The sequence below is a fragment of the Chiloscyllium punctatum genome, chromosome 2 (genome assembly GCF_047496795.1).
Source record: "Chiloscyllium punctatum isolate Juve2018m chromosome 2, sChiPun1.3, whole genome shotgun sequence".
Lineage (NCBI taxonomy): Eukaryota > Metazoa > Chordata > Chondrichthyes > Orectolobiformes > Hemiscylliidae > Chiloscyllium > Chiloscyllium punctatum.
The window spans coordinates 92,866,762-92,891,387 of NC_092740.1; the positions used below are offsets into that span (position 1 = coordinate 92,866,762).

The 24,626-nt window shown below is 40.3% G+C and overlaps 1 protein-coding gene across 1 annotated transcript in view; it reads left to right on the top strand.

The window, feature by feature from the left end:
- ntrk2a (neurotrophic tyrosine kinase, receptor, type 2a) overlaps positions 1 to 24,626 on the top strand; it is a 257,804-nt gene that overhangs the window by 33,237 nt on the left and 199,941 nt on the right. The window contains exons 4-9 of the mRNA XM_072585809.1: positions 781 to 849; positions 3,734 to 3,891; positions 17,043 to 17,179; positions 17,578 to 17,713; positions 19,703 to 20,005; positions 24,453 to 24,485. Of these exons, the coding sequence (XP_072441910.1) occupies positions 781 to 849; positions 3,734 to 3,891; positions 17,043 to 17,179; positions 17,578 to 17,713; positions 19,703 to 20,005; positions 24,453 to 24,485 (836 nt within the window). The remainder of the gene's footprint in view (positions 1 to 780; positions 850 to 3,733; positions 3,892 to 17,042; positions 17,180 to 17,577; positions 17,714 to 19,702; positions 20,006 to 24,452; positions 24,486 to 24,626) is intronic.

The following is a 24,626-nucleotide window of genomic DNA, read 5'->3' on the forward strand; positions in this document are numbered from 1 at the left end:
CCAGGGGGTTCCAAAATGAAGATGTTTGTGAGAAGTTGCATCTGGTGGGGCAGTGCCCAGACTGCCAGCAAGGACAAAAATGACCAAAAATGACTCCCTCACATTTGTGCGAATGGCTGGGTAAATCCTGAACTTGGTTCATGTCAACAATGCAGGTCCTTTTATGGGCTCAATGTTTTTATTCATTGTGTGGACACCCACTTAAAGTGGCTGGACATACACAACATTCATTCATCAAACACAGGGACTATGCACATGTAAATAAAGAGTGACTTGGTGATGGGATACAGCCCTCTGTGGAGCCCTGCCAATCCAAGAATCAGTCTGGTGAACCTTCATTGCAATTCTTCAAAGCCAGAATGTCCTTCCTCAGATAAGGAGATCAAAACATTTCGGAATACTCCACGTATGGTGTTATCAATACCGAGGGCAGCTGCTGTAAGACAGTCCTGCTTCTGTAATTGAATCCTCTTGCAATAAAGGCAAACATAACATTTGCCTTCCACATTTCTAGCTGAGTGTTGTAAAGAGTGGTAAGGCTGGATAGCTCCTTGTTGGCTAATGCAGACACATTGGGATGAATGGCCGCCTTTTCAGCTGTGAATTTTATGATTCTATCATTCTATGTTATGTGAACTCTTGAAATAAAACATATTGATGCTACTTTAAATAGTTGACAAAATATCATGTGACCATGTCAAGTATTAGTTTGCTAACATAAGTTCAGCATCCCTAAATGTTAGAACTAACTCTAACAACTTACTTCTATTTCTATTTCAGCAACCTTGCCAATAATAGATTTTCAAGCTTGTCCTGGAAGCCTTTTCGATATTTGGAACTGACACATTTGTAAGTGGCCTTTCAAAAACATTTATAATACAATTAACGTAAAGGTTTCAAATGCACCAAAATATTAACACATTGACAACATGGAATTATTTACTAAATTGAAATAAAAGTATATTTACCAATTTAGTGGCAATAACCTAAAAATTGAGATGCTGCCTTGAGGAAGTTTAACACATTCATTTGAAATTACTTCTGTCCAATATTTAATAAGACTATTGATCTGTTCTGAAGAGGTTAATGCTTCAATCTGAGCAGCAGACAGATAATTATATGAACTAATAAGTATTGGTTTGATAATGCCTCTGTTTACCATGCAAATTACTTGTGCAGTAATTTAATTTCTGATTTTTTATTACTTATAAGCTTTATAACCAAACTTTTTATTTGTTCTACTCTGTAGCAGCTTTCTGTACTTTAATCAGAAATGCCAGCTTTGGAGACCCATAACTCTCTGGTCAGATTAGAACAGAAAGCAAAATTACCCTTGAGAGTAAGTGGTAAATAATGTTATGGATATTATAAATAGAACCAACACCTCATTAATCCAAGTTTCCTTTCTTAATGGAAATATAATTTGACCATTTCCCCAGAGAATATTGAAGCAAATTGGTCACTGTTGATTTTTGATTCGGTAATATATTCTTAAATTTCTTACAAGTTCTATACCATTGTTTTCTAATTGGTTAATTTGGCTTGTATGTTACTGTGATTGTTAATTTTAAGCATGCCGCAATATATATTTAAAATAGCCAGTTTTGGAATGATTTATTACTTCTGAGAAATTATTTTGTGATGAGAAAGCATTTATTTAATGGAATTAGTTACGTCTAGATGAGGATATTCATTTTATGCAGCTGTACAGTTTCAAAAGTAGGCTTTTTAATTTGATAGTACAACACTGTGTTATAAATGTGAAAATAAACAGAAACACATTTGATTAAATGCACTTTCAATCGTTTTATTGCATCGATCACAGTTACATCTCAATGTATGATGTAACATTAACAGAATTCCAATGAACATTAAGCTATACATAACATTTTACAAAATTATGCATGCATAGAATCAAAAACCATACTAATTCAAGAGAACAAATGCATTTGAAGTAATTTATAACAATAATTCAAGTATTATCTCATTTTGCTTATTCTCACCCTGGAGATTTTACTCCATCCTTATGAACTTTACCTCTATTCTGATTACATTGTAGATACTGTTCACTTCATGATGTCTGAGAATGTATATATTCCTCGTGGGCTTTAGCATTTATCGTCTTAGTTTCCGTATCAAGCAGAGATTAGCATTTGAACTGCTTCTGATCAGCTAAGCAGCCATAGTTGAGTCCATTACTAGCATTAGATTATAGCATTTATTGTGTTTTTTCCTTATTAAATGCATTAAAGCATTTTTTTGCTGTTACTTATCCTATCTGATATTCCAATAGCAGCTTTTGTTCTGGGCTGTGAAAGGTTCCAGAGCTGAATTTAACTTTGCATCCATTGTGGGTTTTAGAATGGCTTTTGACTAGTTGGAATCCTTAGTAACACCTGGTCATAACCTAATGAAACAGATATTTGAATTTCTGCTTATGCAATTTCACAACTAATCAATAGAGTATTTCTTTTGAGTATGTTCCTCACATGCAACAGTAACAAAATAGGTACTGAAATAAATCAACGTGTAGTTGATTCAAATGTAGTTGTTACCTGGCTTGGAAGAATTTTTGCAGGAATGAAGATGTAAGCTCACAGTGAAGATGTAGTTGAGAATAGGAATCTTGATTGAAGAATGACCCCAGAGGTTGAGTACTAGTATTGCAAACTTTAGCACCTACAGCTGAAATTTTCACCTTGCTTGATTTGTAAAAATCAGATACAGGCAGCAGTGACATACCTGTATCAGGTCCATTGACTTCCCACATGTTAAAATCTCAAACTGGTGCTTTTAAGCAGTAAAGAAACTGCTCTGGGTAAGATAGCAATGTCTTTCTTCTATTATACATCAACAGAGTCCTTCTTGAATTTCATCCCAAGTCTGCGCAGGACTAACCCTTGAGGACCCACCAAGAATCCTTAGGCGTCCTTTGTCCACTCCCTGTTCCCCAAAATCACAGCCTCCTGGTACCCTCTCTTTAGTTGAGCTTTGGTAACCGTTCCTTTGATTAACTGTTGGAGAAGCCTCTTACCAACCAAAACTCTGCTTCCACTTGTCTGCCAAAAAATTAGCATCAACCATGCAGTTTAGACTGGAGATGAATAGGGCCTGTGTACTGCTCCTGCCAGCATAATTTGGCCTTTCCAGCTTAATTGTTGCACCTCAGTATTCTCTTCTTTCAAAGTACATCTAGTTTTGCTCATTTTTAACTTTCTTGTTTCTTTCACATCCGGAGGGAAACTAACTCAATGAGAAGAAAGTGATCACTTTATTACAGTTACCCTTCATTCCTATTTTAAACTTTTTTCTAAACATAGTAATTTAGGTAAATTAAATGGAGTAGTACACCTACCATTCATTACCTTAGCCCTGACTTAGCAATCTCAACCTGATTTATAATAACACAAACATCAGCAGATGCTGAGAATATGAATCGGATACAGAAATTGTTGAACAAACTTAATAGGTCTGACAACATTTGTGGAGAGAAAGTAGTGTTAACATTTCAAAGTGTCACTGGACTGAAAACCTTAATTCTGCTTTCTCTCCACTGATGTTACCAGACCTGCTGAGTTTCTCCAAATATGTCTGATTTAGTAATATGATCTAAATTGTTTGACTGGTCTTACATAAAGACCTTGTAAACTATCTAAATAAAATCTAAACATATACATAATACTTTAATGCTGGGTGATACTAAAGTGTGTGTAAAATATTTTCTTTCCTCCAGGATCTTAACAGAAAACCCATTCCTCTGCTCTTGTGGTATTGCATGGATCCAGTTGTGGCAGGAAAATAACCTGGCCACTCTAGACGTTCAGAACCTGACATGTCGAGGGGAGAATGACTGGAGGATAACCCTATCATACATGAAGATCCCAGACTGTGGTACTGTCATTTTTCCTAAAAGCATTGTGTGTGAATTTTTCCCTTCAGGTGATGGTTAAAGGTCTGTTAAATAAAGCACAAGAGTAGAAGAAGTAAGAATAAATTAAGGATTATCAATGGTTTAAGAAGGAAAACATGTGCCTAAAGTATTCAGAGATCTTTGAGTATCTTGTACAGATTCCCTGCCCTGTCTGTCATTTGTGAATGCCACCAGTGCTTTGTCCTTATTGATTGCAGAATATTTAATAACTTGCTGCTGCAATTGCCTTTTATTTTTAGTGCCACATTAATGATTTAATAATCAATGTTAGTACTCAAAAATGATGGCAATGAAGAATAAATGGAACATTAACACTGCTCTGATCTTAAAATATAACTGGGGGTAATTATGAAAATTTAGTAAAGTTGTTGGTATAGGACACCAGTCCCACATTAAGAGGTTAAGACACCTATATTTGGAATTTAGGGCTAAATGATATTGGATGCAGAGCCCTATGTTTTTGGATATTGTTAAAAGGTTTACACCCCTACAGCGTGGGTACAGATCACTATGTTATGAGGTACAGAGCTCACTGTTGTTGGTTACAGAGTCCTGTGTTGTTAGATACAGAGTCCTAAGAAACCATTAGGTTGCTTAAATTACTTCTGCTAAAGCAAATAAATTACTAGATCAGTAGCAATAAGTTGAGATTAGTTGGAATGGTTATAAACAAACACATAGTTGAAAAGGAAATAAATTAAGAATGTACCCCTCTTTTGAATTTATTGCCTGTGAGAGTGACCTTGTCCACTGCTTGGAAAGAGGGAGACAACCTGACTGTAGTTATTTTCAAAAGCTCTGATGGAATTGAATGTCCATTGCTGCCGATGCTTCTGCTCCTTTAAATGGACAATCTCCATATCATCATTCCAAACTCAGGAGGATTGGCAGCTCTTCAATCACCAGCATCACCGAAAGCGATGGTCTCTGCTGATACTGTAGCACGTCCTAGCAGGCAAAATGGAAAGGCCCTAGGATTAAAGTAGGGTTATCAGGCTTGTCAGAATGATTAAATCCAGCCTCAGAAATTGGGAGGTGGCTGTTGTTGCGGTGAGGAGAGGATCTTACAGAGAAGACAGACCTTTCTGCCGGGGTCCTCAGTGACCCACACAGGCTGGCAGATCAGGAGAGTTCTCTTTCCCCCACTGATCCTATTGGGAATCTGACAAACTTGCTGGGCCATTAACTGCTCACTTGAGGCTCTCCGTTTCCCTCTGAAGTTCTTGAATTACCCCTCACTTGACTTCATCGGGGACATGGGAGTAAGTGACATGCACATGTCTTTCCTCCCAGTCTTACAGCAGCAAACTTCCCTCCCCTTTGCTCATTCCCAAGGGTAGAATTTAATTCTGTCACTTGTCTTGTTTTATAGAGGCCTAATGAAAACACCATAGGTCACAGACAAAAATTAAGTTGCGATGGTTACAAATGGAGAAAGAGTAGAGCATGTGGACGCTTCATTGATCTTAATGGAAGAGGTTAATTTTAAATAAAATGCTGCAATCTTCTACCTTATCTGGCACACAATCCTCTCATTGACACACCACCTTGAACACCACAACCACTCAGCCACTGCCCTGCCCTCTGTACCAATCTGCCACCTGAACCCAGACCCTGCCTGGCACCCGATAATATAGCCTGATGCCACAAACAAACAGCTGGAGACCACAGAGTGGGAGCTGTGAGACACTCTGCAGCAGTTGTCTGGGAGAATGCGGGACTACATTCAAGAGAAGGCTGCGATAGAGGGGTAGTTCTGAAAAGTTTGGGCTCAGAGGGATCGGAGCTCTGGGAAAGTGTGCTGTGATTGTGCAGGGAAGTGGGTAGTTCTATTCCAGGGATGCCCCAAGCTCCCTTCTGTGATCCTTGTGGCCTTCAAGAAAATCTGAGAATTAAATTTTAAAGTTGCCTCAGGGCCTTCTCCACCAGGATTCCGCTTCTCACAGGCTCTACTTCCCTGCCTTGGGCTTTTGGTTGCTGATTATACCCTGACCACATCTGTGCAGTCAAGCTGCATATTTTAAGCAGAATTCTCACCCTTTATTCTGGTGTCTCACTTGCCTGCTAAAAAGAGCAAGTGAATATGGGGACGTGGCAGTAAGGAAATGGAATTGGTAGGTAATAGACATTAGTTATTTTAACTGTCCCCTCCAGCTGGATTCTGTCAAGTGGGGTAATTAAAATAAGATCTTAAACACAATTATGACTCAATTTAAATTTAAAGTCATCTACCAGAACCAACTGTTAAGAACGTTTGCTACCTTTCTTCACTTAAACATTATCAAAATACTTGCAGTGAACTAGTATTGAGACATCTAATAAAGGAACCTTAGATAATATAGAACCTTATGGATAGAAGCCAGATGCTTTGGAATGACTTATTTACAGCATCAAATCAATTGCAAACTTTAGTATGGACCACTGAACTGGTACAACACATCAGAATGCCAGCACATACTGCAGCAGAGAGTTAAGTCCTGGCTTCTTGCCTAATGTAATTCCAATAGATGGGCCCTGACATTTGCCATGGGTCAAGGACAGCTGTTGCTGGGAGACCACACACTTCACTACAGGGAATAATAATAACCTGTACAGGCCATTTAACCTCTAGAGCTTGGTCAATCAATGAATTGGACCATGGCTAATCTGAACCACAACTTTATTCATCCGTCTTTTTTCCATGTTACTGATAGGCTTGCCTAAAAATCAAATGCCAAACTAAACGCAATGCCATTTGTGATGGATTCTATATAGACGCAGGTCAATTTTTTGCTCCGTACAAAAAATGTTGTTCTTTATACACAAACTTATATACTCAAAACACGAACACAAACACTCCATAGGTCCCTCTGATCTGAGCTGGTCGTTGCCCACTTATCTTTACAGAGGATTTCTGGTCAAATTTCTGAGGTATAAGCCTTCATAAGTGAAGCAATACTGCAATTCATGCAGCAGCTGCTCATGGCCTTTTTCACGGCAGTAGTTGTCATGATCTAGGGTTTCAAGGTGCTATAAACACTCTGACAACTACTGAAAGAGGATAAATTTGTATGGTACGTGAGTTAATGGAGTCAGGCAGGTGCTGTGCAGACTGTCAGGCATGTGAGAGATAGAGTACCATGTCGGTGGAGTGGGGAGGGTGATAGGTTGGTGAGAGTTTAGTTGTATGTGCATGGGGGAGTAGAGTGACAAGTGGGTGAGGGGTACAGGTGTCGGGCTGGAGAACAGTCAGTGGCTCTGCACTTGGAGGTTATTGTGACAGGCAGATAAGAGGCCTTGGTGCCAAATGGATTGGGGTAGGTGCCAGATGGGTGGGGAGTGGTGATATGTTGATAGAGAGAATAAAGTAGTAAGTGGGTGAGGGGAAGGGAGGATGATGGCAGATGGTGAGGTTTTGGGGTGGTAGGTGGGTGAGAGGATTATCTGCCAAGTTGGAAAGCAGTATCAGTGCCAGATGGATAGGGTGGCAAGTGAGTGTGGAGGTAGGATGGCAGATGGTGCAGGGTAGGGTGGCAAGTAAATGGGTGAGGGCTTAGGATAAGGAATTTCCAGTTGGAGGAATGTCATGCACTTGGGTGGAGGGAGGTTGGCGGTTGGGTTGGTGTGGGAGAGTTTGTATTGAGGTTTTTGGATTCCTGTTTGAGGTTGGTAGAAGTAATCTGGATGTTAGTGGTGTATTATGAGGCCAGTTTAATAGTTAGCCAAGGTTTAGAGCAAGTTTAATTCCTCTAAAGTTATCTGGTTAAGTATTAAGGTAAGTGAGTCAGAACTATTCAAATTCTCCTGCACTAATTCAGAGTTCCTGGGCAATCCCTGTAGAGTGCACTGTGTTGGAACTTTCTCATGGTCTTGCCATTGCAACTCCAGTATATACTTCAGCACCGATGATCTTCTGGTTTGAAGGTATGGGCCATTGTGGACTCTGGACATTTGTTTACTTTGGCCATGTCCCTTCTCACACTGTTGCCTGGATGCACTGGAACTTTTCAGTAGCAGCAAACAAGACATCTTCTCTTACAAAAACTTTATGTTATGAGAACATCCAGACAGACAGATAGAGAAAAAAGTATAGCCTACTATCTGGAGCGTGACCTTATTCACTGGTGAAGCAGGCTTGAAGGGCTAAATGGCCTACTTCTGCTATCTGTTGTGTTTCTTTGTTTGTGAAAGATCAACTTTTGACTTAAAATAAATTAGCACTGGTGCAAAAATTCGCCTCATCCACAAATATAGAAAGATTATGAAGTTAAAAATCACACAACACCAGTTTATAGTCCAACAGGTTTATTTGGAAGCACTAATTTTCAGAGCACTGCTCTTTCATCAGGTGGTTGAATAAGATCATAAGACACAGAATTCATGGCGAAAGTTTACAGTGTGATGTAACTGAAATTATATATTGAAAAGACCTGGATTGTTTGTTAAGTCTCTCATCCTTTAGAATGACCATGTTGGTTTCAGTTCTTTCATATGTAAATCCCAAAACCTTTTTAAAGTTACATTCTCAAGTGAACTTTAACAATAGGTGCCCAGATATGCATCGAAGGTGTGAGGTGCCCTGTGTGAGGCTGTCTGTGCCCCAGTGTTCAGACTGATTCTATTTCTAAACAAGGGATGTACAGAATCTTGCATGGATTTCTGCAGTTTTTGAGCAAAACAAAATGTAATTCTGCAAGTACAAATTCATTCCATAAACTTATATGTGTGTGCATGCGGGTGTGTGTGTGTGTGTGTGTGTGTGTGTGTGGTAGGGGGGTGGGTTGGGGGGGGGGTGTATGAGTGCCTGTGAAAGAGTATGTGTATGTGTGTGAGTGTGAATATAAAGGGGTAGAAGTCTGTGAGAGGGTGTAGGTGTGTGGGAGTGTATGTGTGAGCGTATGAGAGAGAGCTTGTGTATGAGAGAGGGTCTGTGTGAGTGTGTGTGTTTGTACACAGGATCTGTTCAAATGAGGAGGAATGTGACGGGCATTTGGAAGTACTCAAGGATGCCCTCGTAAGAACGGGGTATGATGCTCAACTTATCAACCACAGTGAAAAACTGTATTGAGCTCCTCAGGAGACAGACACGAACTGCAACCGACAGGGTACCCTTCGTTGTCCAGTACTTCCCAGGAGCCAAAAAACTATACCATGTTCTTCACATTATTAATGAGGATGAGCACCATGCCAAGATCTTCCTCACACTTGTCACCTTTAAACAACCACCAAACCTCAAACAGATCATTGTTCGCAGCAAACTGCCCGGCTTTCAGGACAACCTTGTCACATTAGATGTTGCAAGACTTGTCAATGTCGACATGGATACCACCATTACACGTGGGGGCACCTCCCATCAGGTATGTAGCAGGTACTCATGTGACTCAGCTGACGTTGTCTATTTCATACACTGCAGACAAGGATACTCTGAGGCATGGTACATTGGCAAAATTGAGCAGAGGCTACGGCAAGAGATGAATGGACACCGCACAACAATCACCAGCCAGGAGTGTTCCCTCCCAGTCAGAGAATGCCTCAGCGGTCTGGGACCTTCGACCTCGGACCCTCAGGTGACTATCCTCCAAGGCGGACTTTGGGACAGGCAACAACAAAAAGTGGCCGAGCAGTGGCTGATAGCCAAGTTCGGTAGCCATGGAGATGGCCTTAACCGGGACCTTGGGTTCATGTCACACTGCAGGTGACCCCACTGCACCACACACACACACACTCCGACAGACCCATATACTCACGCAGACCTTCTACTCCTTTCACTCACACTTAAACATGGACACATACACAAACTCTCTCATAGACACTCAAACCCCACCCCACCATCCCCTGCATACACACACCCTCATGCACACAGACACACACACATATGTAGGTTTGTGGGGTGAATTTGTACATCTTATTTTGCTCAAAAACTGCATGAATCCATGTAAGATTCTGTAAATCCCTTGTTTAGAAATTGAATTAGCCTGAACACTGGGGCACAGACAGCCTCACACAGGGCACCTCACACCTTCAATGCATTATCTGGGCTGACATGGCATCTATTGTTAATGTTCACTCGAGAACGTAACTTTAAAAAAATTCTGGGATTTACATATGAAAGAACTGAAACCAACATGGTCATTCTAAAGGATGAGAGACTTCGCAAACAATCCAGGTCTGTTTCAATATATAATTTCAGTTACATCACACTGTAAAGTTTTGTTATAAATTCTGCACCTTACGATCTTATACTCCACAACCACCTGATGAAGTAGCAGCGCTTTGAAAGCTAATGCTTCCAAATAAACCTGTTGGACTACAACATGGTGTTGTGTGATTTTTAACTTTGTACACCCCAGTCCAACACTGGAATCTCCAAATCAGAAAATTTATGCACACACATCCTACTGTGTTTTGAGGTGTTGCTAATGAAGAAGTTTGCTTGTTAATGTATAGTTGCAAAGTTGCCCAAGTTAGAAATAAGTGGAGGCAGCTATGTGGAGTTAGGCAACCAAATGGGCCATTATCTCATTGAATGGCGGAACAGGCTGGAGAGGCTGCATGGTCTATTTCTGTTCCTATGGTCCTATGTTCTGAACACTTATTTTGCAGAAGACAAGAAGATCATCAATAGTGCACTTCTAATACTGTATCAATAAAATCTTAAGACTTCCTCAGGTTGAGTTCTCCTTTCTCAAATAAACTTAGCGCTAAAAATGTAAAAAAAACCTTAATCATATACTTGGTGTCAAATTCTTGTCAGATGACGCCGATGCTTTTCATCCAACTAACATTGTCGCTCATTTCACAGAGAATGACCAGTTACTCATCGAGACAATATAGGAAGTTGACTCCTTAATTTTTTTGTGACAAGAGTGATTAAAATTCCTGTGATGCTAAAATCAGCATGACTTTTGTATTCCATTTTGGGCTGTTTATTTAAACTGTATGCTGGAGGTGGCAAAATTAAACTATGAATCTCTGGCTCTCACATTTGTTTTTGCCATCCTTCTACAGAGTCTTAGGGTTGGGTTTTATGGACATAACATTTTAGCATTTGGGATCGTTTACAGATTTCAGAGCACTGCACAGTCCAGGTTAATTTTCCAGAAAGTGACCGATATTTCACCTTCCTAATGAGGTGTGAGGAGCCTGATTGTCTATTAAGTGACTGCTGCAGTCTATGTTCATTTCAACAGGAACCTTATAATTTACAGACAAAGTATTTATACAGTTAGAGTTCTACATGAGCTTAGAGCATTCTCTCTCTCTCTCTCTCTCCCCCAATCACATGACCTAACTTCATCATTACATCATGATCTCTTAGACTCATGCCCTTAACTCATTACTGCAAATCTCTCATCAAGTCTCAAACACTACAGGGTTAGTTTCTAAGGCAGTTATAACAGCTTTCCCTGGTCTTGTTCTACTTTGTTTCCGAGGTTGATGGCCTATTGCACTCTCCCTTCTCTTTACTGGAGTGTGTATTTCTTGGATATTTACAGGACTTTTCATGACTCTCTGCTGTTCTCCAAGGCCAGGGTCATATGTTTATGGTTTTTTTTTTTGCAAGGATTTTAAGGCTGTCTGATTCCTGCCTCTAACACCTTGTGATGTTTGCATTAAATGATCTTGACTGATATATTTTTTGACACCAGTTCCTTCCTGTTGTTGATCTCAGATCTGTATTCGTTTCTCCAGCTGAAGAACTGGTAACTTGCAGGATTGCAGGATGCGTGAGCAAATTGACCAATGGTGCAGGCGGTGATTCAAGTGTGGGATGTGAAATGGGAATGTGATAGTGATAAGATACAGTACTGTCAAGTGAATAAATACTGCTTCCTGCAACTTGACCAGCAACTTAGAAGGTTGTGTGCTTGTCCAGTGCTTGGTTTAAAGACATGTCCCAAAGCTGGAGATGAACTTACAGTGCGGGGGGAGGATCTAGTTATCATTCTCCAAGTAAGATCCAACAAGATAGGTAGAATTAGGAATGATATTCTGTAGAAAGATTTTGAGGAGTCTGGGTGCAAATTAAAAGGCAGCTCCTGAAAAACAAAATCTTGATTTTTTTCTTCAGTAATGAACCAGCTGCCATAAGTTAGAAGATTAATGTGTCTCTGAAGGACTGGTGGAGTCAGCAAGTGTTTTGTTAAGAAAAGAGAGAGCTGTTTAGGCAGGATGGGCTCCACGTAAATTGGGCCGGAATCAGTGACTTGATGAATCAAATAACTAGGGTACGTATTTCATGTAAACTAAGGAAGTGGCAAGGAATGGAGAAGGCAGTAGAAGAATTCAGGGAAAGGATAAATTCAAAAACAGCAAGAGGAATGCCAAGGCTTGAGAACAGAGCAGTATTTTGGGCAAAATAAAGGTCAGAATTGTTCAGGAAGGAACAGTCAAAGAAACAAAGGCATTAAAGTATTAATGGCTCATGTGACATAGTTGAAAATTAGAGGAAAATCACAGCTAAAGGTACTATGCTAAAACGTATGAAGAATTAGCACCTAAATAGCCTTATTTGTTTTTAGACATCTCAGGCATGGAATAACAAGGTCCAATTCCTAACCCTTTCAGCATATTATACATTCTGAAATAGTTGGTGCCTTGCATGATGGGATGCTTTTTCCAATACAGTGTCAAGGGGACACAGTTCAAAACTGCGGCCAAGATGACCATATTGATATAAAGCTATCGTGAAACTCACATGTGGTTGATGCTATTTTGATTTGTGTTAAATGTATATCCATCTAAATCATGGAATATGACTGCATTTATTGTATGATATCTTTAAACTCTAAAAATCAAAACTGTTAAACATCAGTATGGTACACTTGAAGGATCTAAATAAAATGAGCAATTGGTTTCATTAAGAAATAATTACATAGAACACAGAACATAGAAGAATACAGCGCAGTACAGGCCCTTCAGCCCTCGATGTTGCGCCGATCAAAGCCCACCTAACCTACACTAACCCACTATCCTCCATATACCTATCCAATGCCCGCTTAAATACCCATAAAGAGGGAGAGTCCACTACTGCTACTGGCAGGGCATTCCATGAACTTACGACTCGCTGAGTGAAGAACCTACCCCTAACATCAGTCCTATATCTACCCCCCCTTAATTTAAAGCTATGCCCCCTTGTAATAGCTGACTCCATACGTGGAAAAAGGTTCTCACTGTCAACCCTATCTAACCCCCTAATCATCTTGTACACCTCTATCAAATCACCCCTAAACCTTCTTTTCTCCAATGAAAACAACCCCAAGTGCCTCAGCCTTTCCTCATAGGATTTTCCTACCATACCAGGCAACATCCTGGTAAACTTCCTCTGCACCCGTTCCAGTGCCTCCACATCCTTCCTATAGTATGGCGACCAAAACTGCACACAATATTCCAGATGCGGCCGCACCAGAGTCTTATACAACTGCAGCATGACCTCAGGACTCCGGAACTCAATTCCTCTACCAATAAAAGCCAGTACGCCATATGCCTTCTTCACTGCACTATTTACCTGGGTGGCAACTTTCAGAGATCTGTGTACATGGACACCAAGATCCCTCTGCTCTTCCACACTACCAAGTAGTCTACCATTAGCCCAGTAATCCATCTTTTTATTACTCTTACCAAAGTGAATCACTTCACACTTAGCTACATTGAACTCCATTTGCCACCTTTCTGCCCAGCTCTGCAGCTTCTCTATATCCCGCTGTAACCTGCCATATCCTTCCTCACTGTCTACAACTCCTCCGACTTTCGTATCATCCGCAAACTTGCTCACCCAACCTTCTAACCCTTCCTCCAGGTCATTTATAAAAATGACAAACAGCAATGGTCCCAAAACAGATCCTTGCGGAACACCGCTAGTGACGGCACTCCAAGATGAACCTTTGCCATCAAATACTACCCTCTGTCTTCTTCCAGAGAGCCAATTCCTAATCCAAACCTCCAACTCACCCTCTATGCCATATCTCTGTATTTTCTGCAGTAGCCTACCATGGGGGACCTTATCAAACGCCTTACTAAAATCCATATATACCACATCTACCGCTTTCCCCTCATCTACCTCCTTAGTCACCTTCTCAAAGAATTCAATAAGGTTTGTGCGGCACGACCTGCCCTTCACAAAACCATGCTGACTATCCTTGATCACATCATTCTTATCCAGATGTGCATAAATCCTATCCCTTACAATTCTCTCTAAGACTTTGCCCACAACAGAAGTGAGACTCACTGGCCTATAGTTACTAGGATTATCCCTACTCCCCTTCTTGAACAAGGGAACCACGTTTGCTAGCCTCCAGTCCTCTGGCACTACTCCTGTCGACAAAGAGGACACAAAAATCAAGGCCAATGGCTCTGCAATCTCCTCCCTTGCTTCCCAGAGAATCCTAGGATAAATGCCATCAGGCCCAGGGGACTTATCTATTTTCACCCTTTCCAGAATTTCCAACACCTCTTCTCTACATATCTCAAAGCCATCCATTCTACTTATTCGTGCCTCAGTATTCATATCGACAACAATGTCCTGTCCCTGAGTGAATACTGACGAAAAGTATTCATTCAGCGCCTCCCCAATCTCTTCAGCCTCCACACGCAGCTTCCCATTACTATCCTTGATTGGACCTATTCCTTCCCTAGTCATTCTTTTATTCCTAACATACCTATAGAAAGCCTTAGGGTTTTCCCTAATCCTACCAACTAAGGACCTTTCATGTCCCCTCCTTGCTGCTCTTAGCTCTCTCTTCAGGTCCTTCCGGGCTACCTTATAACTCTCAATCGCCCCTATTGAACCTTCACGCCTCATCTTTACAAAGGCCGCCCTCTTCCATTTAACAAGGGATTCCAACTCCTTATTAAACCACGGCTCCCTCACACGACCCTTTCCTCCCTGCCTGATAGGTACATACTTATCAAGGACACTCAATAGTTGCTCCTTGAACAAGTTCCACATATCAATTACGCTCTTGCCTTGGAATCTAATTTTCCAATCCACACATCCTAAGTCATGCCTCAACGCATCATAATTTCCCTGCCCCCAGCTATAACTCTTGCCCTGTAGTACACACTTATCCCTCTCCATCACTAGAGTAAAAATCACCGAATTGTGGTCACTGTCCCCAAAGTGCTCACCTACCTCTAGTTCTAATACCTGGCCTGGTTCGTTACCCAGAACCAAATCCAGTATGGCCTCACCTCTTGTTGGCTTATCTACATATTGTGTCAGGAAACTCTCCTGCACACATTGCACAAACACTGACCCATCTAACGAACTTGAGCTATAGCTTTCCCAATCAATATCAGGAAAGTTAAAGTCTCCCATAACAATCACCCTATTACTGTCACTCTTCTCCTGAATCATCTTCGCAATCCTTTCTTCAACGATTCTAGGACTATTAGGAGGCCTGTAAAAGACTCCTAACAGGGTGACCTCACCTCTCCTATTCCTAACCTCAACCCAAACTACCTCAGATGGCAAATCTTCGTCCATCTTCCTTTCCACCGCTGTAATACTATCTTTGACAAGCAAAGCCACACCCCCCCCTCTTTTGCCCCCACCTCTGACCCTACTAAAACATTTAAACCCTGGAACCTGCAACAGCCAATCCTGTCCCTGATCTAGCCACGTCTCCGTAATAGCCACAACATCGATGTCCCAGGTACCAACCCACGCTGCGAGTTCACCTACCTTATTTCGTATACTTCTGGCATTAAAGTATACACACTTCAAGCCACTCTTCTGTTTACAGGCACCCTCCTTTAAGATTGATGCCATATTCCTAACCTCCCTACACTCCAGGTCCTGCACCCTAAAGCTACAGTCTGGGTTCCCATGCCCCTGCAGAGTTAGTTTAAACCCCCCCCCAAGAGCACTAGCAAACCTCCCCCCAAGGATACTGGTGCCCCTCAGGTTCAGGTGCAGACCACCCTGTTTATAGAGGTCCCACCTTCCCCAGAAAGAACCCCAGTTATCCAAGTACCGAAATCCCTCCCTCATGCACCATCCCTGTAGCCACGCATTTAACTCTTCTCTCTCCCTATTCCTCGACTCTCTATCACGTGGCACGGGTAACAAACCAGAGACAACAACTCTGTTCGTTCTAACTCTGAGTTTCCAACCTAGCTCCCTAAAAGCCTGTCTAACATCCTCAGCACTCCTCCTACCTATGTCATTGGTGCCAATATGGACCACGACTTCAGGCTGCTCTCCCTCCCCCTTAAGGACCCGGAAAACACGATCAGAGACATCACGTACCCTTGCACCTGGGAGGCAACATACCAAACGTGAGTCTCTCTCGTTCCCACAAAACCGCCTATCTGTGCCCCGAACTATCGAGTCCCCAATTATTATTGCTCTGCTCTTCTCCACCCTTCCCTTCTGAGTAGCGGGGACAGGCTCCGTGCCAGAGGCCTGAGCCCCGTTACTTACCCCTGGTAAGTCGTCCCCCCCACAAGTATCCAAAACGGTATACTTGTTCTTGAGGGGAACGACCACAGGGGGTCCCTGCACTGGCTGCTTCCTCCCAGTCCCCCTCACTGTCACCCATCTATCTGCCATCTTTGGAGTTACTACTTCCCTATAGCTCCGATCTATGACCCCCTCTGCCTCCCGAATGATCCGAAGTTCATCCAACTCCAGCTCCAGTTCCCTAACACTTTAATGAACAATCAAATATCTGATTGACCAAACTCAAACAAATCAAAGGCACATTGATTCATCCTGTAACTGCGAATGAGGAGTGAATAGTGTGGAGTAAGTTAAGCAATAAAGTTCTGTTGACCTGAAATGTTGGTTGTTATTTCTACATTTTTTGCATTACTGCCTGAGTATTTCTTGTATTGTCAACTTTTATTCAAAAGTTTCAGTTTGCTATTTTTTCAATAAATCTACTGTCATCCACTAAGTAGCTGAAGAAACTGGCTAATTAATTTGCTCAATTCACTTCCTCAGGCCAATTTCATGCACTATTCCTTTTTCACTCATCTCGAGGCAAGGTTACTACCACTGTACCACATGTGCCCTGAGGCCAGCATTTATTGTCCATCTCTGGCTATCCATTTCAGTATTAAGGCATTTTGGGAGATGCAATTACTCATATGATAATTTTCCTGTAATTTCTCATCCTTTATTTTACAGAGTTGCCTAAAGCTTCTGTAAACATTACAAATGTTACTGTGATTGAAGGGGGAGAAGCTGCAATACAATGTACTGCTCTAGGCCACCCAATTCCCACTGTGGACTGGCAAAATCGCATTCTCTACTCGACTTACCAGGTATAATCATGATGCTGTCAAAAGCCAACATTTTCAGCACCACTTACCATTTTATGTTATACTATGAATAAGAATAAAAGGAGGGATGTGGGACCTGGGAAATGTTCTATTGGGCTCCCATCTTTTATCTCTTTTCTCTCTGATTTTACCACGTTTCTCGAAAAATAAGACCATTTGCTATGGCACTGTTTTGTTGGCATATGGTTGCACAGTGACTGCTCCCGCTTGTCCATTTTTCCTGTTTCTTAAGGTCAATGGAAAGTCATTTTTCAAACATAATGCCCACTTTTCTCATGGGAAGTTGTCAGTGATGGGCCTACTGCACACTAGCTGGAATAGGAAACTCTCAGGTTTAAAGAATAATCTAGTGAGTGACATCATGCTATTTCTCTTCGTAGTCGGCAGAAACCTCCAGACCACCAATAATATTAAAGCTCAGCAACATTTCTGGAGTTGACAATGGACAGCAACTTATCTGCACAGCAGAGAATATAGTTGGAGAATCTAAGGCTTTTGTCAATCTAACAGTTCTCTGTAAGTATGCATAGTATATTCAATTTATATTTTGATACTTTTACACCAACAAGCATGTTCATGACTGGTGCTGATGGAATCTTATGTGTGCGAATCATAAAACAAATATCAAATTTTCAAATCACATCATTTTCAATTACTTAACTAGCTGCAACATGCAAATTTTACCCTCTGCTGTTAAAAAGATTGGATAGAACTTGACAGGTATGTTGCCACTGTTGGAGAACCAGTAGGAACTATTCATAGCTATTCTTTTGGAGGCCAGTGCAATGTTAAGGTAATCTTGGCACTTATCTGGTCAATGTAGAGATCAATGCGATGAAGATCCAAGTAAGCTGGAAATGCCACCCTCAAGAGCTGATGATCAACCTTGGAGCAGAAGCTTTCCAGGGCTAGCAATGCCACCAAAAGCCATGGCATTACACTGGAGCCTTTGTCAAGGATTGATGCTGGTTCACCAAGAGTGGCAAATGAGGCATAATGAAGACAGGAGGGAGGCTGTGAATAGTGAAGACCAGAAGTGGGTCAAAAGCAAAGCTAAGGGGATATATTTCAGTGGACTCCTCCCCTTCCTATTGCTGGGTCACTTGATTGGACACTGAATGTTTGAGAATGAGAATTCCCTTTTGTTTGCATTGGCACACCCAACAGATTATCACATAGTTCCTCAGCCAGCATTAAATCACAGTGGCCTGATTTCCTGCCACCAGTAGGTAGCTTTCCCATGTTGACTCTTCCTTCCACACACTTAGTGCTTCCCATGCAGTTGTTCGCACCCTTGACTATCTTGCCCACTGCAGCAGACCCCACTAAAATTCTGCCCATTATGGAACGAATCAATGAATACTGATAATTTAAAGACAAAGTGCTTATATGTTACTTAAAGAGGTCATTAATACAAGAAATAAATGATTCCTCAATTCAAGGAAACTTCAGAAGAAAAATAGCAAACAGTGAAAAAAATCCAGAGGTGGGACAGCATCTGTGGAAAGAATAGACCAGTTAAGGAATCAGCCATGATAGTATTAAATAAGAGAGCAGGCTCAATGGTCCATGTGCTTACTTCCTGCACATATCACATACAAGAGCAGACCCTGACAGAAAAGTAAGATATTAATTCTGCTACTCTCTGGTCCGTATGGCGGAAATGTGCCATCTGCAAATATAATCCTCAGTCCACTCCAAATCTCAATTGAAATGACATTAGTAAGGTGTTTTGCTGATAGATTCATCAGATCAACTTGCAGCTACATATCCTTTCTATTTCCTCTGGTTGACTTTAAGAAACATAGATCACTGCATAGTCATTTTTTAATGTTGTTTAATCCTACTCTGTCCCTAAAAACTTTGGTAGTATTGAGGGAACAGGTCACCGGTACCGCTGTGATGAAGAGTCATGTAGACTTGAAGTGTTAGCTTGCTTTCTGTCCATGGATGCTGCCTGACCCGTTGTGATCGCCAACATTTTTTGTTTTCACCAGTACCAGTTTTGCTGCACTCCTGTAGCAGAATATAGCAGAATAATTTTGTCCCCTGTCCATAATAGGCCAATTGATGCAATACTATGAACTAATTTGCCTAGTGTAAGTATTACGCATTGTACTTTCTGGGATAGAAAATACTTGTATTTACATCATGTATAACATAAAGAAAAAATATTGGCAAGTCAATTCACAGATAGAGTTTAATAAAGGCATAGATACTGAGTCTTGGAGGGAGTGATTGAAAGGAGACATTGAAAGATTCAACCTGAGAAGGTTTTTAAAGACACAATGAGTGAGGGTGAGGTGAAAAATTATATGAAGGATATTCAAAACAGCAAGGTAAAATGTTTGAAAATTTCCTTCCAGTGGTAGAATGAATGGATAGGCATGAGTTTCTTTTCAATTAATTCTTAAGACATTACATTCACACATTATTGGTAACTCTATATCTTTCACTGCATTTGTACAACTTCAGGTTTAACTAACATCATTTGTTTCTCTCCAGTTCCTCCTCGAATAATATTGTTGGGTGAGGCAATTCCAGACCACCGTTGGTGCATTCCTTTCAGCGTAACAGGCAACCCACCACCCAAAATTCAATGGTACCACAATAATTATCCTCTGAATGAGACAGATTTTATACTGACACAAATTCATGAGGAAAATATCAGTGAGCAACACGGTTGCTTGCAGCTGGACAATCCGACCCATCTGAACAACGGGAACTATACTCTATATGTTTATAATGATTTAGGACAAGATAAGGGCACAATATATGCTCATTTCATGCACCATCCTCCTGGTTCAGGTAGGTATTTTCTTATGTTTGTTGTTACTATTGTTGCTTTGTTTCGCTACCATTCTATGTGCCTATATTCAGTTTTGAAGGGAATTGTTAATTAGATATATTCAGCAGTCTCAATATCCAACCAATGGGTGTCAACGACAGTAGCGCAAAATCTCTCTCAGTTTTAGAGATGTAAAGTACGTAAGAGAGGTACATACGAGAGTCATCTCCTAAACGTGCTTTTGAATAGTAACAAATCCAAAGTTTTTGGTGAGTCATAGTCAAGAATCTGTGAAGACAGTGATGAATAATTATGCAAAAATGTCAAGCTAACTTGATTAGTGCACAAAATTTAAAAAGAGGTGCAATTTGCCTTGGGTGGAGATGCAGAACAGGTGGCATTGCCTTTGCTGCTCGTAACACACCCTGCCCAATATTCCACTCCTTTCCACTGATTTCTCAAAACTAATGTTTTGAGTCTGCGCACAAGTTTTATTTTGTCCCCACCTCACTAAATGCTTCTGTAACATCTGATGGCACCAACAGGTTTCTGGTCAATGTATCAGGTTGCAAATCATATTCAGCATTCAGCTGAACATTCCAGCTTTTGGAAAGTGTGGGATAAACACTGTATGTGCTAGAATTATTTGCAGATAGAGCATTATTATACAAACTTTAATACTGGTTAACACCACACTTCTCTCCACAAATTAAGTATGAAATAATACCAATATGTAATATTTTATTTGTGCAAAGGCTTAAATGGTGACTTTTTGGACACCATTCAGACATCAGAGGGTTAGACTGTTGCCTAGGTTGACATGCACATGATGCAAATCTTTGGTATTTAGGTGTAGCTTTACTACCCTACATTCTTCAATTACTGGACAAGGAATACAAGAACAACTGAAACAATATTTACAATATTTTGTTCCTCCTATTGGGGAAGAAATTAATTGAAGATACATATAATTCATTAATGGAATAAAACCATTCTATACATGAAATATTTGTAGTGATTCATATTTAACTAACTTTGTTTCCCAAATCTTTTTTTCCAAAGCTTATTGCACTCTTTTGAAAAATTAATTTGATTTTTCTTTTTCTCATTTATTTTGTTTCAATTTATCAACATGATATTTTATATTACTTTTCATATTTCCCAGCAACCCTGGGAGCAAATTACTTTAACATTGTACACAATCCTATTACTCCTTTCTTAAATCTACATTTTCACCTTGTGATTTCCAAGCCAATGATCTGTCAGTTACAATGAGTATCTTCATTTCTCAGTTTTGAGGTTCCCAGTAATGTTACTTTCAGCGCTGCATGTCACTGTGGTGACTTCCATGAAGTTATACTTCATAGAACATAGAACATAGAAGAATACAGCGCAGTACAGGCCCTTCGGCCCTCGATGTTGCGCCGATCAAAACCCACCTAACCTACACTAACCCACTATCCTCCATATACCTATCCAATGCCCGCTTAAATACCCATAAAGAGGGAGAGTCCACCACTGCTACTGGCAGGGCATTCCACGAACTTACGACTCGCTGAGTGAAGAACCTACCCCTAACATCAGTCCTATATCTACCCCCCCTTAATTTAAAGCTATGCCCCCTTGACAGCTATAATATAGAAATGATAGCTATAATATTGGAATCAACCAGAAATTGAGAAACCATTACTCTGTAATAAACTCTTTGTTTCATGGTCATATCTGCAAATCACTAATGTTCCGGCTTGGAGAATGACCTAATTATTTAAAAACATTGGGTAACTCTTTCAAACATATAATATTGATTTCGCAGTTGATAAAAAGATAGTATGAGGTGATGCAACACATGACTCAACTCATATCCTACAAAGTAAGAAAGTAATTATAAGTGATAAGTCCATCTCAAGTTCTGGCTCTGGAGTTGTTTAAACATTTCCAGGAAGCTCATTTTGAGTGAGGTTGCTATTTTGAAACAAATCCAGGTATTAACTTGATACTCACAGGTTCTTGGTTTGCTAGATTCTTCACACATTTTTTTCAACTTTTTATGATAATTCTTATTAATTTTCCACTTGTCAAGAAGTATTAAAAACTATTGATCAATAGAATGTCGTATGGGCTGCATTTGGATAGGACTTCTGATAATTAGGTTTTCAGGAACAATGAGGGAGAAAATATAGGTAACAATGACAAGGAAGGATTTTATTGGATCTTATATTAAGATGGAATCCAAATGATTGGACTCAGAAACAGGATAAGAAATGGTAAAACTGTTAGTGTCCATTGCAAGGCATCAAATAGGGAAGACAAACTGGAAGAGGCAATAAGCACATTTTACAACAGAATTTGCAAGGACAACAGGCCAGTTCTAGTGGGTGATTTTTAACTGAAATGCAGGAGGTCAATGTGGGCACCACTTTGTCTCTGACCATACAAGAAAACATATAGTAAAAAAATTCTCGATAGTGAGCTAAGTAACTGATATGGGAGCAGGAGAACATTTGGAAAAATTACCCAAACTTAGTTAGATTTAGTCTAAGAAAGGACGAGAATAATGATTTATAAAAAGTAGCTGGAATAGTAGAAGAGTGAAGTGCTGTTGGATGAAAAGGATTAATTATCCAAATTAATTGGCCAGTATAGGTGGAGAACAAGTTGATGGATCAGCTGTGAGATCTCTTTGAGTCCATGTTGCATATTCAATATATTCTGTGAAGCAAAAAGAACAGAATTAATTAGACAAAAAAAAGGATTTAAAAATAAAATTAGTCTTGAAAGGGAAGTGACATAAAATTAAAGTGAATGACACTAAAAATAATTTTGAATAAAGTTGTGTTTAGTTTTTATTAAAACCACAGATAAAAGGAGGATTAGAACAACTAAAGGATGATATGAGAGAAGGCTACTTGATTACATATTTAAACATGTTAGTAAAAGATTATCGAAAAAGACAGCGGAGCATCTTAAGAAAGAAATTAAAAAGTGGCATTTTGCCTCCATGAAGGTAGCAGGAGGGGTGGTGAGAATGGCAATAATTCAGCAAATTGGCCCTTGGGAGAAACTCGCCCCCTCTTGCCATCTCAGTGATTAACTATTGGTTGAGAAGGTCCATGGGACACTTACTTGACTTGTGAATAAGGTCCTTAAATAGTTAATCAATGTCCACCTAAGGACCTCAACTTGTCAACCTTCAAAATACTTGGCTTTGTTACTGGTGAAAAAAACAGTTTATTTCTCAAATGGGTAACTAGGGCCACTTGCTTACCCAAGTCTGGGACAACTGGGGACAGTTGATCTCTGAGAGCCACTAGAGGTCTTGCCTCTGAACCTGCTGATCATCCTTTCCACCCTGCAAGAAGAAGTAAAGAACTAATGTTCTTGCTGTTAGGAACCTCATGGAGTTAGCCTCGACCAATGATCCTTGGGATCCAGACGCTGATAAGTCAATCTTATGGACCACCAGCTTCTGGCAATCTAACACTTCAGTGTCAAGACGCTTGAAAAGGCACAAAACTTGCCTGTACACCATCTAAATGTGCATAATTCTAAGAGCTATCTCACCAGATGGGGTAGCATATTAGATGCCACTGAACATGTTCATGCTAACGTTCAGTCAAAAAATGGGAAAATCCTGGTCATAAAGTCTAATTATTATGGATGCAAACATATGTAAAGTAGTAAATATTTTGCAATTTTGTTTATAAATGATGATGCAAATAGACTGGAGTTACACTAAGAGATGCTCCAAAACATTTGTCAGTGATGAGTATTGAAAAGAGTTTGGAATTAAACAAATTCATTGATAAATACGCTAGAACAATGAGAGAAGCCAGAGGAGATAGCAGAGGCTTTGATCAAAATCCTTCAACCCTTATTAAATATTCAAATTGTGGCATAGTGGCTAACACTACTGCCTCACAGTACCAGAGACCTGGGTTCAATTCCCGCCTCAGGCGACTGACTGTGTGGAGTTTGCACGTTCTCCCCGTGTCTGCGTGGGTTTCCTCTGAGTGCTCCGGTTTCCTCCCATAATCCAAAAATGTGCAGGTTAGGTGAATTGGCCATGCTGAATTGCCTGTAGTGTTAGGTAAAGAGGTAAATGTAGGGGAATGGGTCTGGGTGGGTTGCACTTCAGCGGGTTGGTGTGGACTTGTTAGGCCGAAGGGCCTGTTTCCACACTGTAAGTAATCTAAACTAATCTAATCTAAATATATGGTCCCTCAAAAGAGTGAGTTAGACTTCTCCTGCCACATCACATTATTAATGCCTACTACTTTTGAGGGCTCATTTAGGCCTGAATGGAAAGCCCTCATAATCCCAAGGGTAGTGCAGTGGGGACATAGAGCTGATTAAGAAAATGGTCCTTTATTTTTCCTTGGCTTTACATTTCTGAACTTTGATGATCTAACTGTTGAAATCTGTGTTTCCAATATATTTGTACCTGATTGTGTACTTTTTAAAATTTAGGCAATGAACCAATTACAGATCCTGGATTTTATGGTAAGTTTGGTGTACAATATCTTCCTAATTATTGTAAGATTTAAATTTGAGAAAATTATCCATGGAAACATTGTACTTCAAAAACTTTGAATAAGTTTTCAAACAGATTCATTTTACAAAGAGATCATGCAACACCTCATT